Here is a 16,668-nt window from a genome sequence, read left to right as displayed (position 1 = left end):
CCAATTTAAAGACAAGAAGAACTGAGTCTCAGAGAAGTACAAAGTCAGATAGCCAGGAAGCAGGAGCGTTGGCTAATCAAGTCAGACAGTCTGACTTAGCGTATTTACTGTTGCAAGGCAAACAGCTCCAACTTCTGATAAGCTTGAAAAAGGACAGGAGATGCCATTGTGTACATACATCTTGGAATTTTTCTTCTTCCAAAGTTAGTATTTTAAAGCAGTAAAAATATTCACTGTATCCAAGTTAATCAAAGTTTTAACAAAACCAATATAGATAATTATTGCATAAGAGCAGCATAAAGCAGGACATACAGATTTCCTCTTCCAATTTTCTAAAGATAACAGTTTAAGTTTCTCGGTGCAAGACATGCTATAATGCTAGCATGTTCTCTCACCAACACACTTCAGCATAATGTTTACAGGGCATGGCAATAAGTAATGAGATGACTGTGCATTTCCTTATACAACTGGCCTCATTAATTTACAATCACATGCCTATTAAGGAGTAACTAGTGAATGGCACATTAGTGGTTTTCTAATACTCTGATGAGTCCTATATATGTTCTTGAGAAAGCGGAGGGGTGAGGGTTACCAGCCCAGGCAGAGCATCCTCTCACTTTCTGCATCAGGTTTTTTTCTTAAGATACTGTTTTAAGTAAGGACGTCATTGCTTTTTTAAAAAATACATATGAAAAGATACTGCAGTATATATATGCATCTTCAATTCTTCAGAGATTTTCAAAAATCTCTGCAGATAAGCTAACATTATATAATCATTTCTAAATACAAGCACAGAAAGGCAAAGTGGGTTCACTTGACATTTGACTTAAGATTTTTCTTAGTTTCTAGGTTCAATTAAACTATCCTGATAATCCCCATTTTATAGAATAGGTATTGTAAGCACACAAGGAGAAACAAGTGACTTATCTCACATGGCAGGGTGAAGCCTAACAGGGTCTAGACATCAAGCTCCACCCAGACGGCTTTGTCTGTTGGATGGTGCCTAGTTCAAAAAGGCTTGGTGTCACGTGGTCATTCCACGCACTGACCTGAAAATACAGACATCTCTACTTGAGCTACATGACAATACCTGAGGTGGCTATGTGCCAGTAATGTCTGGAACATGTGCCAGCTCAAAGGCAAAATTAGTCTCTCTTCCTCCTATGCTTTAGATTATCCTTTGGTTCCCCCGACAGAAAGTCCTTTCCAGAAGCACAGTCAAAACTATGAAACATGAAACAGAAGATCTGGATTCAAATCATGTCTTTATCAATTAGTTTCTCCTGCATGCCTGAACTCTCTGGACCTCAGTTTGTTCACAGCACTTACCTCAAGGGCTATTAGGAGGGTTAAATGAGATAGTTTAGCAGTTCCCATCCTGTGGGTTACAGACCCCTGGACATCTCTGGCCACATTATAAGAGGTCTGAAAAAGCACATACTAGAGAAAAAGAATTATTTGGGGTTTAAAACTAAAAGCTCTGGAGTAAAACTGTCTGGGTTCAAATAATGGTTTTACCACTAGAGCAGGTTACTTAGCCATTCTGTCTCAGTTCCTTATCTGTAACTGGAGGCAACAGTATTCATTGGATTATTGTGAGGATTAAATGGGGTATATATGTAAAATGCTTAGAACAGTGGCTGGCATAGTAAGAATTCAATAAATGTTAGCTATTACTGACATTTACTGAATTAGTAATCGCTATTACCTGAAAGAGATGGAAATACCAGACCACCTGATCTGCCTCTTGAGAAATCTGTACACAGGTCAGGAAGCAACAGTTAGAACTAGACATGGAACAACAGACTGGTTCCAAATAGGAAAGGAGTACGTCAAGGCTCCTTGACATAAATAATCATCACCCTGCTTATTCAACTTAGATGCAGAGTACATCATGAGAAATGCTGGGCTGGATGAAGCACAAGCGGGAATCAAGATTGCAAGGAGAAATATCAATAACCTTAGTTATGCAGATGACACCACCCTTATGGCAGAAAGCAAAGAAGAACTAAAGAGCCTCTTGATGAAAGTAAGAGGAGAGTGAAGAAGTTGGCTTAAAGCTCAACATTCAAAAAACTAAGATCGTGGTATCTGGCCCCATCTCTTCATGGCAAATGGAGAAACAGTGGAAACAGTGGAACAGGAGGAGAAGGGGATGACAGAGGGTGAGATGGTTGGATGATATCACCGACTCAATGGACATGAGTTTGAGTAAACTCCTGGAGTTGGTGAAGGACAGGGAGGCCTGGTATGCTGCAGTCCATGGGGTTGCAAAGAGTCGGACACAACTGAGTGACTAAACTGAACTGATTCCTAATATATGTGTTTACATATTCTTTCAAAGTATAATTATCATCATGTGGATGCTTGCCAAGTTTTTTATGTTAAAGAAGGGTTGTTATACTTGAAAAGGTTAAATACTTCTACAATAATATTTATAAAAGAATTCAGTGTACTACCTGCCATGTCCTTGTCCAGAGTAGCTGCATTTGTGATTTCAATGTTTTTTAATTTACTGAGATTTACTTTGTGGCCTAACATATGGTCTATCCTGGAGAATGGGCTATGTGCACTTAAGAAGAACATGTATTCTGCTGTTGTTGGGTACAGTGTGCTATGTATGTCTATTGGGTCTAATTGGTTTATAATATTGTTCAAGTCCTCTGTTATCTGTTAGTCTTCTATCTGGTTATTCTATCCATTATGGAAGTGGGGTGCTGAGCTCTACAACTATTACTACAGAAGCATCTGTTTCTCCCTTCAATTCTGTTAATTCTTGCTTCACGGATCTGGGAACTCCTTTGTTAGGCTGCATATATGTTTATAATTGTTGTATCTTCTGGCTGCAGTGAACCTTTTATCAATATGTAATCACAGCAAATAGATGGGAAAAAGTGGAAGCAGTAACAGATTTTATTTTCTTGGGCTCCAAGATCACTGTGGACCGCAGCCATGAAATTAAAAGATGCTTGTTCCTTGGAAGGAAAGCTATGACAAACCTAGAAAGTGTATTAAAAAGCAGAGACATTGCTTTGCCAACAAAGGTCTGTATAGTCAAAGCTATGGTTTTTCCAGTAGTCATGCATGGACATGAGAGTTGGATCATAAAAAAGCTAAGTGCCAAAGAATTGATGTCTTTGAACTGTGGTTCTGGAGAAGACTCTTGAGAGTCCCTTGTACAGCAAGGAGATCAAACCAGTCAATCCTAAAGGAAATTAACCCTCAATATTCATTGGAAGGACTGATGCTGAAACTGAAGCTCCAATACTTTGGCCACCTGATGCAAAGAGCTGAGTCACTGGAAAAGACTCTGATGCTAGGAAAGACTGAAGGCAAAAGAAGGGGGCAGCAGAGGATAAAATTGTTTAGATAGCATCACCAACTCAATGGACATGAATCTGAGCAAACTCCAGGAGACAGTGAAGGACAGGGAAGCCTGGTACATGCTGCAGTCCATGGAATCACAAAGAGTCGGACATGATTTAGTGACTGAACAACAACGTCCTTTTTTATCTCGTGTACCTTTTTTGGTTTAAAATTCTATTTTGTCTGATATTCAAGAGTCACCAGCTTTTTCTCGGTTATCATTTGCATGAAATATCTTATTCCATCCTTTTACTTTTATCTCGTTTCTTTGTATCTAGAGTATCTTACAGACAGTATATGGATGGATAATGTGTTATCTTAAATCAATCTGACAACCAGCCTTTTTAAAGGAGAATTTAATTCACTTACGTTTAAAGTAATTACTAATAAGCAAGGATTTATTTCTGCCATTTAGCTATAGATTTTGTATGTTTTTTTGTTCCTCATTTCCTCTATTAGTACCTTTACAGGTCTCTCTAACTCTGACCCTGCCTTCTCATCACCTGCCTCATTGCCTCCCCACTGTCAGTGCCTTTTTAAAATATTAATCTAAAGATTCACTGGAGGCCTGGTCTTTCTAATCTATTTGAATAGCTCCTGATGAACAGTTCCTTCATGAATTTATCCCACAATGTTAAAAGGAAGGACCTACCTTTTCTGGCCAAGAAAGCAGGTTCAGGTTCTAGCCCAGTTTTCACCATCTGAATCACTTGTCCCTTAAAGGCACATTCACCACACACTATTCACACACAGTTTATTATTATTATTGATTCCTTGCCTACACGAGACCTGGGTTAGGCTGGACTCTCGAATACTTAAGAAGAGTCTCTTGATGACTGGCAACCAAAGAAATGAGCAAAGTGGCTTACATTGTAGGAGCGGGGATGTCTCTGTTTCCACTGCACCAGGAGCAGCTGGGCCACCACCAAAGTAGCAATAAGGATGAGGACCATTTCAGCATGCATGGCTTCGTGGCCGCGATGCTTGGCATGCATGCGTGCGTGCTCGATCCTGAAAGCCAAACAGATGCAGTGAGCTAGGTCAGAGATGGTATGGTGATAAAGGGGCAGTGCTCTCCAGGGATATCCACTGGTCTATAGCTCAGAACACACTGTTTTAAAAAATAATAAATTTTTTTATTTTTGGCTGCACATGGTCTTTGTTGCTGCATGCGGGCTTTCCTTAGTTGTGGTGAGTGGGGGCTACTCTCCAGCTGCAATGTGCAGGCTTCAGGAGCTGTGGCACACAGGCTTAGTTATTCCAAGGCATGAGGAATCTTCTCAGACGAGGGATCAAACCTGCGTCTCCTGCATTGGCAGGCAGATTCCTAACCACTGGACCATGAAGGAAGTCCAGAACATACTCTTAAACTGTACAAATTAGGTGCTAGAAAGACACATGCCTTAGAAGACAGGAATTCTGAGATAGAACAGGGGTTCTAGGGACTCCAGTCACCAAGGTTAGGTATGGGGTTAAAGGTTGGTGGCCTGCTCCCTACCCCAAATGGAAGGTACAGTGGATTCCTTTCCATTTTGGTCCTATTTCAACCTGTCACTGGAAGGAGAAAAGTAACCCAGAGAGAAGGTCACAGCCATAAAGGCTCACACTCTTATTCAATGATATTTATGACACCAATAAAGGAATAAGATTGCAAATGTGTGCTAATTTCAGGGTTAAAGTCTTGCTTTATCTGTCCTACCCTCTCTGTCAGGATCAGAGATCCTTAAGACTAAAGCCTGAAAACTGAACTGCTTCAGCTTTATACCACTCCAACAGTGACTTCACTATCAGTATCCAGAGGTAAATAGTCTCTTCAAGGGCTCAGGAGAGAAAAGCTAGAAACTCCTATTTAATCCAAGGCTGGCATTCTCTTGTCTTGAGGATTGGCAGAAAGTGACTCCCTTGGCCAATACAGGCAAAACGCTTCCTCTGAGAACAGAAAAGTCAATCCTACCATTCTGGGTCAGAGTCAGCTAAGGGAGAGGAATAAAGGAATTAGAAAACTGAATACAAATATAACCTGTGGTCAGAAGCTTTGGTACAATTCTTGGTGGTGGTGACGGTGGGGGTTTAGTCGCTCTGTTGTGTCCAACTCTTTGCGATCCCATGGACTGTAGCCTGCCAGGCTTCTCTGTCCATAGGATTCTCCTGGCAAGGACACTGGAGTGGGTTGCCATTTCCATCTCCAGCAAGTTCTCCATACCCGAGGGTATCAGGGAGAAAGGGAAAGGACAACATAAATGGTATGTATCTTCATGGAATTCCCCAAGGGCAATGAGAGACTAAACAAGAAGAACCAGTGGGATGCATTATAGACAGATAAATCATAAAGAAATACAGTAAAAAGTTAGCTGTAGATTCTAGGTGGTAGGTACAAGGTGTTCAGTGTACAATTCTTTCAACTTTTCTGTATATGAGATTTTTCATCATATAATAAAATGTTAAGTTGGAAGATTTAGTAGGCAGCCAAATGTCAGCCAGCCAGGCAGCCACAGTACCTAAGGGTTCATTTACATAAATTTTTATCCTAGGTAGGAGAATCTGACAAAATATATTAATATGGGGAGGAGTCAGAAACTTAGGTTCAGAAACACCTATGTGGTCTTAGCCAAGAAAATGTACATCTCTTCACCACAATTTCTTCATCTATCAAAAGGAATCTGTATCTTTTCTGCCTCCCTCAAAGGATTGTTTATTTGTTGCCCAAAATAAAAGGGCAATGGATATTTAAAAACCTAAGGACTGTGGGGAGCTATAAAGACAATAAAAGGTAAGTTTCCTGTTCTCAGACAGTATATAACTGATTGAATGTGTACAAGAAATCAAAGAAAGGATTGAGGAAAAAATAGAAGTCATCTAGCTCAAGTTTGCAATCCTGTGTTTGAATACCTCCACTGGCTGAGAATATATGCCTCTTAAAGTAACCTATTTAGAACCAGCAGTGTCTGATACATTCTTAGTAGTGTGCCTATGAAGGAATAAAATTCTAATGCTTTAAGAAGCAGGAAGCTCAGTATCTCACAATATACCATGATTTTTTTTTTTTTAGTATTTATTTACCTGCCCCAGATCTTAGTTGTGGCATGTGGGAACTAGTTCTCTGATCAGGGATTGAACCCAGGTCCCCCACATTGGGAGCACGGAGCCTTAGTCAATGGACTACCAGGGAAGTCCCAATATACCACAATTATTTTAATGATGTTTCTGATAATGATATAAATCTATCTTACTACAGCATCAATCCTTCAGACCTAACCCCATGCTCTGGAACATATCCACTCTCTCTTTCCCAATGCTGCCCTTCAAATAGTTATCATAATAGTATTTAAAAACAAAACAAAACCAGGCTTCCCTGGTGGCTCAGTGGTAAAGAATCCACCTGCCAACGCAGGAGACACAGGTTCAGTCTCTGATCTGGGAAGATCCTGATGCCACGAAGCAACTAAGCCTGTCTACCTCAACTACTAAGCCTGCACTCTAGAGTCCTGGAGCTGCAACTACGAAGTCCATGGCCTAGAGCCATGCTTCGCAACAAGTGAAGCCACTGCAGTGAGAAGCCCACCCACTACAACTACAGAGTAGCTCCTGCTTGCTGCAACGAAGACCCAGCACAACCAAATACAAATACATAAAAAAAATCCTGTTCCTACCACCATTTTCCTGGGCCCTTTTAGGCTAACAGTTCTAGATCGTTTAAACATGATGCATATAACATAATGTGAAGACCATTAATTTTGAATGCCTTCTAGATGTATTTAGCTAAAGATCTTTTAATATGCAGTATTTACAATACAGTCAGTGTGGACTCAGCAAAACAGAACACAGTAGTACTGTTACTTCCCTTAAGGCAGATAGAATACTTTCAATGAACACCTTCCAAAATGTGGAATATTTTGGCAGCTCAGGTATACAACTGGTGCGTATTACACTTAAAGTCACCTAAAATCTTGTCATATGAGTCACTATCTTTGCCATTCTATATTTTTATCATCAATAGTTTTCCTCTAAATGAAGTGCTTTTTTCTCACTATTAAAACTACACTGGGTTGATTTCAGCTCATTGGTCAGCTACGTTGTGAAGTTGAAACTCATTTACTGAGGAGAAATAATGACAATAAGATATTTGTTGACTCACTTTGGTTACAAAGCAAGTTAATAGCAGATGTGAGATCAGAAAATATACCTCCCATTTTCTCAAACAGAGCTCTCTGCCCTGGTTCCCAGATAATGATGATGCTAATGATGATAACCATCCTCAAAACAGGTAACACTTACTGGAAGCTTACCACATGCCAGGCAGTGTTCTAAGAATTTCATAATTATTAATCTTCAACTCTATTATGGGTAATGTAGTTTTCCTGATTTTAAAAATTGGAAAAACTAATATAGTATGAAGTAACTTGCCCAAGATCACATCACTAGGAAATAGCTGAAGTAGTATTCAAACCCAGATGGATGGTTTGGTACAATTATCTATTTACTCCCAAAGATTGAGGGAGCTACCCAGGAGTGACTCAAATACTGGGAAAGATCTCAAATGACTTGTCCTCCTCGTCACAGGTCACTATCTCCCATAGACAAGGAAGCAAAAAGGGTAGGTGTACAACTCTATCAGTAGGATTAATCTATGGTTCCCACCATGAGGGGCCCGTTCTGTCACACTTACTTCCATTGCTCCTCTGGAGAGAGTTCTGACATATCCACCTGTAGAAAGACACCACCATAAACATCCATTACTGTCTTAGAACTGTTCCTGCCCAACATACAGGGATCACACATTTGCTAGAGCTAAAAGTATAAATCAGGATTTGTGGGATATGAAGCTAGATAAAATACTCTGTCATATAATACCATTTGACTCTAATTGGCCTCATTAGACTAAGCATCAGTCCTTGCTCTGCTATCAGCTAGTGGTATGACCTTCCAACCACAAAGCTCCAGTTCTATTTGTTAGTCTTATCCTTTTATAGCAGGATTTCTTAAACCTGGACACTAGTGATTATCTGGGACTGGTTAATTCTCTGGGTTGTTTGGGAAGGGGGGATTCTGTAGATTGCATAATGTATAGCAGCATCCCTGTCCTCTAACCACTGCGAGTAACATCTTCACAGATACAACAACCAAAAAAGTCTACAAATATTATCAAACGTCCCTTGGGGGATGAAAAATTGCCCCCAGGTGAAAACCACTGCTCTAGAATTAGAGCAGTGGTGGGACTGCATCACTGACTCAACGGATATGAGTTTGAACAAACTCCAGGAGATGGTGAAGGACAGGGAAGCGGCGTGCTGCAGTCCATGGGGTCACAAAGAATCAGACACGACGGAGCAAACGAACAACAACAGAATAAAACTAAATTCTTTAAGTTCAGAGCTTGAGTCTTCTAGTCCCTTGTAGCCATATGGAAGAATACCCAAACCTCAGGACATAAGTCACTCAATACATTCTTACACTGAACTGAGCTGAAAATGCTTTTTGATGTAGAGAAGAAAAGCCCTGATAAACACTCCAAGGAATCAATCAACAAATATTCCTTTAGTACCTATGAAGTTCAAGACCCAGTTTCCCACTGTTCCTCTAATAACTTCAGAAAAGTACCTTAAGTGGAATGTTTGAAGTAAAATGGGCAGAACACCACTCTACTACTAAGTAAACTGGTACCTATTTACCATGCATCTTTTATGCATGGTAAATAGGTTCACCATTGCTTAGGGAGGGGTTTCTGGTTTCTACATACCCCATCTAGGAAAGGGAGAAAAAGAAAGAGGGGAGGGACAGAAGGGAAGGGAGAAGAGGAGAAGAGAGAGAGGAGGGGAGAAACAATATCCCAAGGCTTTCCCCAGCCAACCAAGGTAATGAGATCAACCACCTCTTTGTCCTACTTTACACTGTCTCACGGAATTTATTCAAGTGACCTGACTCAGTCCTTCATCTCCCTGGAAGGACAGAGGTCCTCTCCAAGAGAGGACAAGTAGATGCAGGAAATGGAAAGGCCCAGCTGGGTGGTACCTGAGCAGACAATTCAGAACCACAGTTTTACATTATCTTAGATATGCTTTCTAAGTGATTTAACTGCTGCTTAAATCCAGGGCCAGGGCCAGGGTGATATAAGCAAGGCATGGAGGACTCAAAATTTACAGAGGCACACATTTTCAGGTACTGACCCTGCACCTGCATGACCTCAGCAGTGAGTGCCTCCTTCATGTCTGTGCCCTGCACGTTGCACGTGTCACCCTAGTCCAAGTCCTGCTTATGTTTATCTTGCTCCCATCCTAGAGAATCTCACAGAGCTAAGGAGAATACACTGCTTTTGTGTCTTTCAAGAATAGCAGAGCTGAGCATATATTAAACACTCAATGAGTACTTATGGAATTGGACAGAATTCCTTCCAATAGGGTAATAAGTAAGTATGCTGACAAACCAGCATCCTACCTGGAGATGCTTAAATGAGGCTGTAAACAAACACTTGAAAAATACCTAATGAGCATCTGGGAAATAAGTATTCATTTTCTGGAGGCACCTAGAAAATCATGCTTAAAAAAACTGCATGTCAAAACAACACAACACAACACAACACAACACAACACAACTACATGTTCAAAAAAGCAAGACAAGTCTGTTGAATGGAAAACAAGGAAGATCCAGAGAACTGGGCCAGGCATGGGGACACCTCTCTGTGAGATAGTGCCCAAGCGTGCTACTGTTTGTGCCTTAAAGTTTCTCTCACTGGAAAATAGAGATTGTCTTCTGACTTCATTGTGGGGCTGTGAGAATATACTAGTATTATATCGCAAGTGATTTCACTGCCTTTCCTCCTAGGAGCGTACGTGCTCAGTTGCTAAGTCATGTCCAACTCATTGCAACCCCATGGACTAGCCCATCACAGTCCTCTGTCCACGGAATTTTCCAGCCAAGAATACAGAAGTGGGTTGCCATGCCCTCCTCCAGGGAATCTTCCCAACCTAGGGTTCGAACCTCAATCTCCTGAGTGTATTTTACAAAATACTTAGAGAGGCCAGGGAACTGAATGTTGGTGAAGCACAGGGAAGTGATGCTTTCAGAGCCTCAGGGAAAGCTCAGAAGGGCAAGCTCTTACACTGAGACTAGACCTGGTCCTTAGAAGGCCATTTAGCATTTCGTGGAGTAGCACGAGTACTGGAGTGGGGTAATGCTGAGTCAAGAAATGATGTGGCTTTAATATTTCCATCCTGAACCAAAAGCTTTTAAAAATTACATCCAAACCAGTCATCTAGCTCAAGTGGAAAAACAAGGAGAGCTATAAGCTATTCTGTAAGTAAGCTGTACCCTAGAAATACATCTGTATTTTCTCCCTCACTAATGAGTTTATTCATCTGGGGCCAAGCAGTAAGTTGTTCAGGTCCCCTGTCCAGGCTCAGGTAGCTAATTATGCAGGCTCTCAGGGCAGGATTGATAGGCCTATATTCCACTCCTAAGACTCATACACAGAATGTCTTTTTGACAACCAATCACTCCTCTCCTAGGATTTCACAAAGCTTCTAGTCACGTAAATCTACCAAAGTCCAGATTTGAAAGAAGTTAAACCAAAAATGTCAGGCACAGGGCAAGATAAAATTTCACAAAAATGGAAAATGATCTGCGGTTGACTGATATATTTTCTCAGGTGCAAAACACAGATGGATCCACCAGTGTAATCCCACAAGCAGGCCTCTGTCCCCTACAAATACTGATACTCTGGGGTCTCTTGAGTCTACACAGACTGACTAGTTTGTCCCTTCAGCCTTTCTCTTCCACCAAACCACATTCTGCCTTCCTGCAAAATGCTAGCCAAATCCTCCTGGATCCAGAAAGGCCCATCAGACTGACCCCACTCACTGAAGGGAAAAAAAAAAAAAAATCCTCTACTGCTTTGAGCATGATCCACAGTCCAGAAGCATCAGAACCCTGAGAGCTTAAAAACAGAGGCTTCAGAATCCATCCCAGACCTCCTGCCTCAGAAGCTGCATTTCATAAGATACCCAGGTAATTCACATGCACATGAACACACTGCTATCGCATTCCAGCACTCAAGTCAGTCTGTCCTATAGTCACACACCTCCACACACCTGATCTGCTTTTGTTAACTGCTTTTCTGAGATCTACTTCACACAGCATAAAATTCACCCGTTTAAAATGTGCTATTCAATGTTTTTAGTATATGCAGAGTTGTGCTACCATCACTGCTATTTAAATTTAGAACGGTTTTTTACCACTCTCAAAATGAAACCATGTACCAGTCAGCCATCACTGTGCAACATCCCTCAGCCCAAGAAACCACTAATTTAATTTCGATCTCTATCTACACATTTGCCTATTCTAGATGTTTCATATGAATGAGATTTGACAATATGTGGTCTTTAGAGAATGGCTTCTTTCACTGAGCATATTTTCAGTGTTGCTGCAGGTACTATAGTCATTCCTTTCCACTGCCAAATAATACTATATTATATGGATATACAATATTTTCTTTGCCTATTCATCAGCTGATGGGCATCTGCACTGTTTGCAGCTTTGTGTTATTATAAATAATGCTGTTATGCACATTCAGTTACGAGTTTTCGTACAGATGTGACCTCATTTCGCCTGAGCATATATCTAGTAGTGGAATGGTCTGGTTATTCGGTAACTCTATGCCTAACCTCTGGAAGAACTGCCACCTTGTTTTCCACAGCGGTTGGACCATTTCACATGCCCACCAGCAGTGCATGAGAGTCCCAATTCCTCCACATCGTTGACAACACTGGGTATTATCTTTTTGGTAAGAAGCATCGCACTGGGTGTGAAATGGTAGATTAATGTGATTTTGATTTTGCATTCCTCTGATGTATAACGATGTTGAGCACCTTTCTGTATGACTATCAGACATTCACATATCTTCTTTGGAGAAAAATTTATCCAGATCCTTCGTCCACTTCTTAAAATAGACTTTTCCCAGCAGTTTCAGGTTCACAAACTTTCCTGGTGGCTCAGACAGAAAAGCGTCTGCCCACAGTGCAGGAGACCCAGGTTCAATCGGGTCAGGAAGGTCTCCTGGAGAAGGAAATGGCAACCTACTCCAGTATTCCTGCCTGGAAAATCCCATGGATGGAGGAGTCTGGTAGGCTACGGTCCATGGGGTCGCAGAGTCGGACACAACTGAGCGACTTCACTTTTAGGTTCACAAGAAAACGGAGTGGAAAGCAGAATTTTCCATATGCTCCCTGGTCCTCAATATGCATAGCCTCCCTCATCAACATCTCTCATCAGAGAAGTACCTTTGTGCCAACTAAGGAACCTACATTGACGTATCATCACCCAAAGTCCATAGTTTACCTCAGAGTTCACTACTGATGTACACTCTATGGACTAGGACAAACAACATTCTTATGGACACATATCCATAAACAGAGTATCATACAGAGTAGTCTTACCGACCTAAAAATTTTCTGTGCTCCTCTTATTCATCCCTCCATCCTCCCTAATCCCTGGCCAGCACTGCTCTTTTTACAGTCTCCATAGTATCACCTTTTCCATATAGTTGAAATCATGTAGTACACAGCCTTTCCACATTGGCTTCTTTCACTTAGTAACATGCATTTAATATTCCTCCATGTATCTGCATGGTTTAATAGCTCATTTCTGTTCTAATACTGAATAAAATTCCACTGTCTGGAAGTACCACAGCTTATTTATCCATTTACCTACTAAGACACTCTGGGTGTGCTTAGTCACTCAGTCATGCCAGACTCTGCAACCCCCGGAACTACAGCTTGCCATGCTCCTCTGTCCATGGAATTTTCCAGGCAAGAATACTGGAATGGATTGCCATTTCCTACTCTAGGGGATCTTCCCAATGTAGGGATTGAACATGTGTCTCTTTGTCTCCTGCACTGTCAGGCAGATTCTTTACCACTGGGCCACCTGGGAAGGAAAAGACATCTTGGTTGCTTCCAAATTTTAGCAATTATTACGCTGCTATAAAGATCTGTGTACAGGTTTCTGTATGGACATACATTTTCAGCTGCTTTGGGGATATATTAAGGAGCACAACTTCTGGATATGGTATGGTAATAGTAAGTTTAGTTTTGCAAGAAACCGCCAAACTGTCTTCCAAAGTTTGATGGAAGATATTATCTTGCATTCCCACCAGAAAGGAATGACAGTTCCTGTTGCTCCACATCCTCCCAGTATTTGGTGGTGTCAGTGTCTCAGATTCTGATTATTCTAATAGGTGTGTAGTGGTATCTCATTGTTGTTTTAATTTGAATTTCACTGACTACATGAGGCGGGACATCTTTCATACACTTATTTTCTATCTATATATCTTCTTTGGTGGGAAGTATGTTAAAGTCTCTAGCCTACTTTTTAAACAGGTTTTCTTATTACTGAGTTGAAAGTGCTCTTTGTATATTTTGGATAGTGATATATAGTGATACAGTGAAGTCGCTCAGTCGTGTCCAACTCTTTGCAACCCCATGGACTGTATTTTGGATAACAGTCCTTTATTTCTTTATTGTGTATTTATTTATGGCTGTGTCAGGTCTTAGTTGTGGCATGTGGGATCTTGGGCTTCCCAGGTGGCTCAGTGGTAAAGAATCTGCCTGCCAATGCAGGAGACGCAAGAGACATGGGTTCAATCCCTAGGTTGGGAAGATCCCTGGAAGAGTAAATGACAACCATTTGAGTATTTCTTGCCTGGAAAATTCCACGGACAGAGCAGCCTGGTGGGCCACAGTCCACGGGGTCATAAAGAATCGGACACAACTGAAAACACACACACACATGTGGCATCTTAGTTCCCCAACCAGAGATTTAACCTGCACCCTATGCACTGGAGGATGGATTCTTAACCACTGAACCACCAGGGAAGTCCCTGACAATCTTTTTTCCTGACAATCTCTTTTAATTGATGCATTTAAACAACTAATGTTCAGTGATTATTGATACAGTTGGATTAATATCTACTATATATTTGTTACTGCTTTCTATGTGTTGCCCTTACCTGTTCCTATTTTTGTCTTCTTTTTCTGCCTTTTGTAGTTTTAACTGAGAATATTATATGATTACATTTCCTTTCCTTTCTTAACTTATCAGTTATACTTTTTTTCTTTTTGGCTATGCTGTGCAGTTTGTGGGATCTTAGTTCCCCAACCAGGGATTGAACCTGGGCCATTAGCAGTGAAAGCACAGAGTTGTAACCACTGGACCACCATGGAATTCCCTATACTTTTATTTTTACTTCTTTTAGAGGTTGCTCTAGAATTTGAAGTATACATAAATAGTAAAATCCACTTTCAAATAATACTGTATCACATCACAGATAGTGTGAGTACCTTATAACAACAAAATAATCTTAATTCCTCCTCTCATCCCTTGTATCATTGCTTTCATTCATTTCACTTATCCATAAATACACATACACATACATACACAAACATATGCAGTCAAATATAGTGTCGGTATTACAACTTTCAAAAAAACTATTCACTGTTGTATCAATCAACAACTTGTGAATTAAAAGAACAACTACAAAATTCCTATAGCTTATATATTTAATGGTGAAAGACTGAATGCTTTTCCCCTAAGATCAGAAATAATGTCAGGATGTCCACCCTCACCATTACTATTCAAAATATACTGAAGTTTCTGGCCAGCAAAATAAAGTGATAAAAGGTACAGATTAGAAAGAAATAAAACTGTCCCTTATTTGCAGATGACATAATGGCCTACAAAGAAAATCCCAAAACATCTATGAAAACAAAATTCTATAACAGTGTTCAGCAAGGTGGCAGAATACAAACATACACACAGAAGTTATATTTCTATATTAGCAAAGAACATGTGGAAAATGACATTTAAGATACAATAAAATTTACAATTAAAAAAAGAATTAGTAAAGTAAACGTTTTTTCAGTCTACTTTCACTTACTCCCATTCCAACGCTTTTCCTTTGTTTAGGTAGACCTGAGGCTCTGACCCCTCTTATTTCTCTCTCTCTAAACAACTTTTAATATTTCTTACAAGACAAGCCTCTGCGTGTGCTCAGTCATGTCTGACCCTTTGCCACACTGTGGACTGTAGCCCGCCAGGCTCCTCTGCCCATGGGACTTTCCAGGCAAGAATACTGGAGTGGGTTGCCATTTCCTTCTCCGGCTACCTTCTTGATGCAGGAATCAAGCCCGAGTCTCTTGAATCTCACACTGGCAGGTGGATTCTTTACCACTAGTGCCACTGGAAGCAAGACAGCCTACTAGCGACAAATCTGCTCTATTTTTGTCTGTCTTTTTTAATTTAATTTTCTATTTGGGTCTTTGTTGCTGCACACAGGCTTTCTCTAGTTCCAGTGGGCTGGGGCTCCTCTAGTTCCGGTGCACAGGCTTCTTAACGTGCACGCTTCTCTTGTGAAGCATGGGCTTGGAAGTCGTGGTGCACCGGCTTAGCTGTTCCGCAGCACGTGGAATCCTCCCAGACCAGGGATTGAACCTGTGTCCCCTGCATTGGCAGGTGGATTCTTAACCACTGGACCATCAGGGAGACCCTATTTCTCCTCTTTTGAAGGCTGATTTTCAGGATCCAGAAATCTAGGCTGATGGGGGTTTATCTATGCTCTTCTATAGGTAAAGTGTTTTCTCTGCTGGCTTCTTTCAGAATTTTTTTTGTCTCTGACTGTCTATGATTTGAAAAATGATATGTCTAGATGTAGTGGGGGGAGGGGAGGCGCAGTGTTGGCATTTATCCTGCTTGGTGTTTTCTGAACTTCCTGGATCAGTGGTTTGGTGTCTGACATTAACTTGGGGAGATTCCCAGTCATTATTGTTTAAAATATTTGTTTCTCTCCTCCTCCTTCTGGTATTCCCATGATGCATCTGTCTCTGTCTATGCAGGTTGCTATAACAAAGTACCATTGACTAGGTGGCTTATAAACAACAAACATTTACTTCTCACATTTCTGGAGGGTGGAAATCCAGGATCAAGCACAAGCTGGAAGGGATTAGGAAACTCTGTGGGGCCCCTATTGTAAGAGCACAAGATTCCAATTATGAGGGTTCTGCCCTCAGGACCTAATCACTTCCTAAAAGCCCCATCTCCTAACACCAATACCTTTAGGATTAGGATTGCAACATATGAATTTATGGGGAACACGAACATTCAGACCATAACAGCACACCTTTTGTAGTTGTCCCACAGTTCTTGGATATTCTGTTTCTTTCAAGTCTTTTTTTTTTTTTAATAGGTTTCTACTGAAATATTCTCAAGCTCGGAGATTCCTTCTTCAGCTTTATCTATTCTATTGATTAGCCCATC

The 16,668-nt window shown here is 40.8% G+C and overlaps 1 protein-coding gene across 1 annotated transcript in view; it reads right to left on the bottom strand.

Moving 5' to 3' along the window:
- Positions 1 to 16,668, bottom strand: part of RNF121 (ring finger protein 121) — an 80,910-nt gene that overhangs the window by 37,421 nt on the left and 26,821 nt on the right. Inside the window, exons 2-3 of the mRNA XM_068988269.1 lie at positions 8,033 to 8,070; positions 4,236 to 4,377 (exon numbers count right to left, since the gene is read on the bottom strand). Of these exons, the coding sequence (XP_068844370.1) occupies positions 4,236 to 4,377; positions 8,033 to 8,070 (180 nt within the window). The remainder of the gene's footprint in view (positions 1 to 4,235; positions 4,378 to 8,032; positions 8,071 to 16,668) is intronic.

This window comes from Capricornis sumatraensis, chromosome 16, assembly GCF_032405125.1.
Source record: "Capricornis sumatraensis isolate serow.1 chromosome 16, serow.2, whole genome shotgun sequence".
Taxonomy (NCBI): domain Eukaryota; kingdom Metazoa; phylum Chordata; class Mammalia; order Artiodactyla; family Bovidae; genus Capricornis; species Capricornis sumatraensis.
This window is presented reverse-complemented; position numbering and strand designations above follow the sequence as displayed.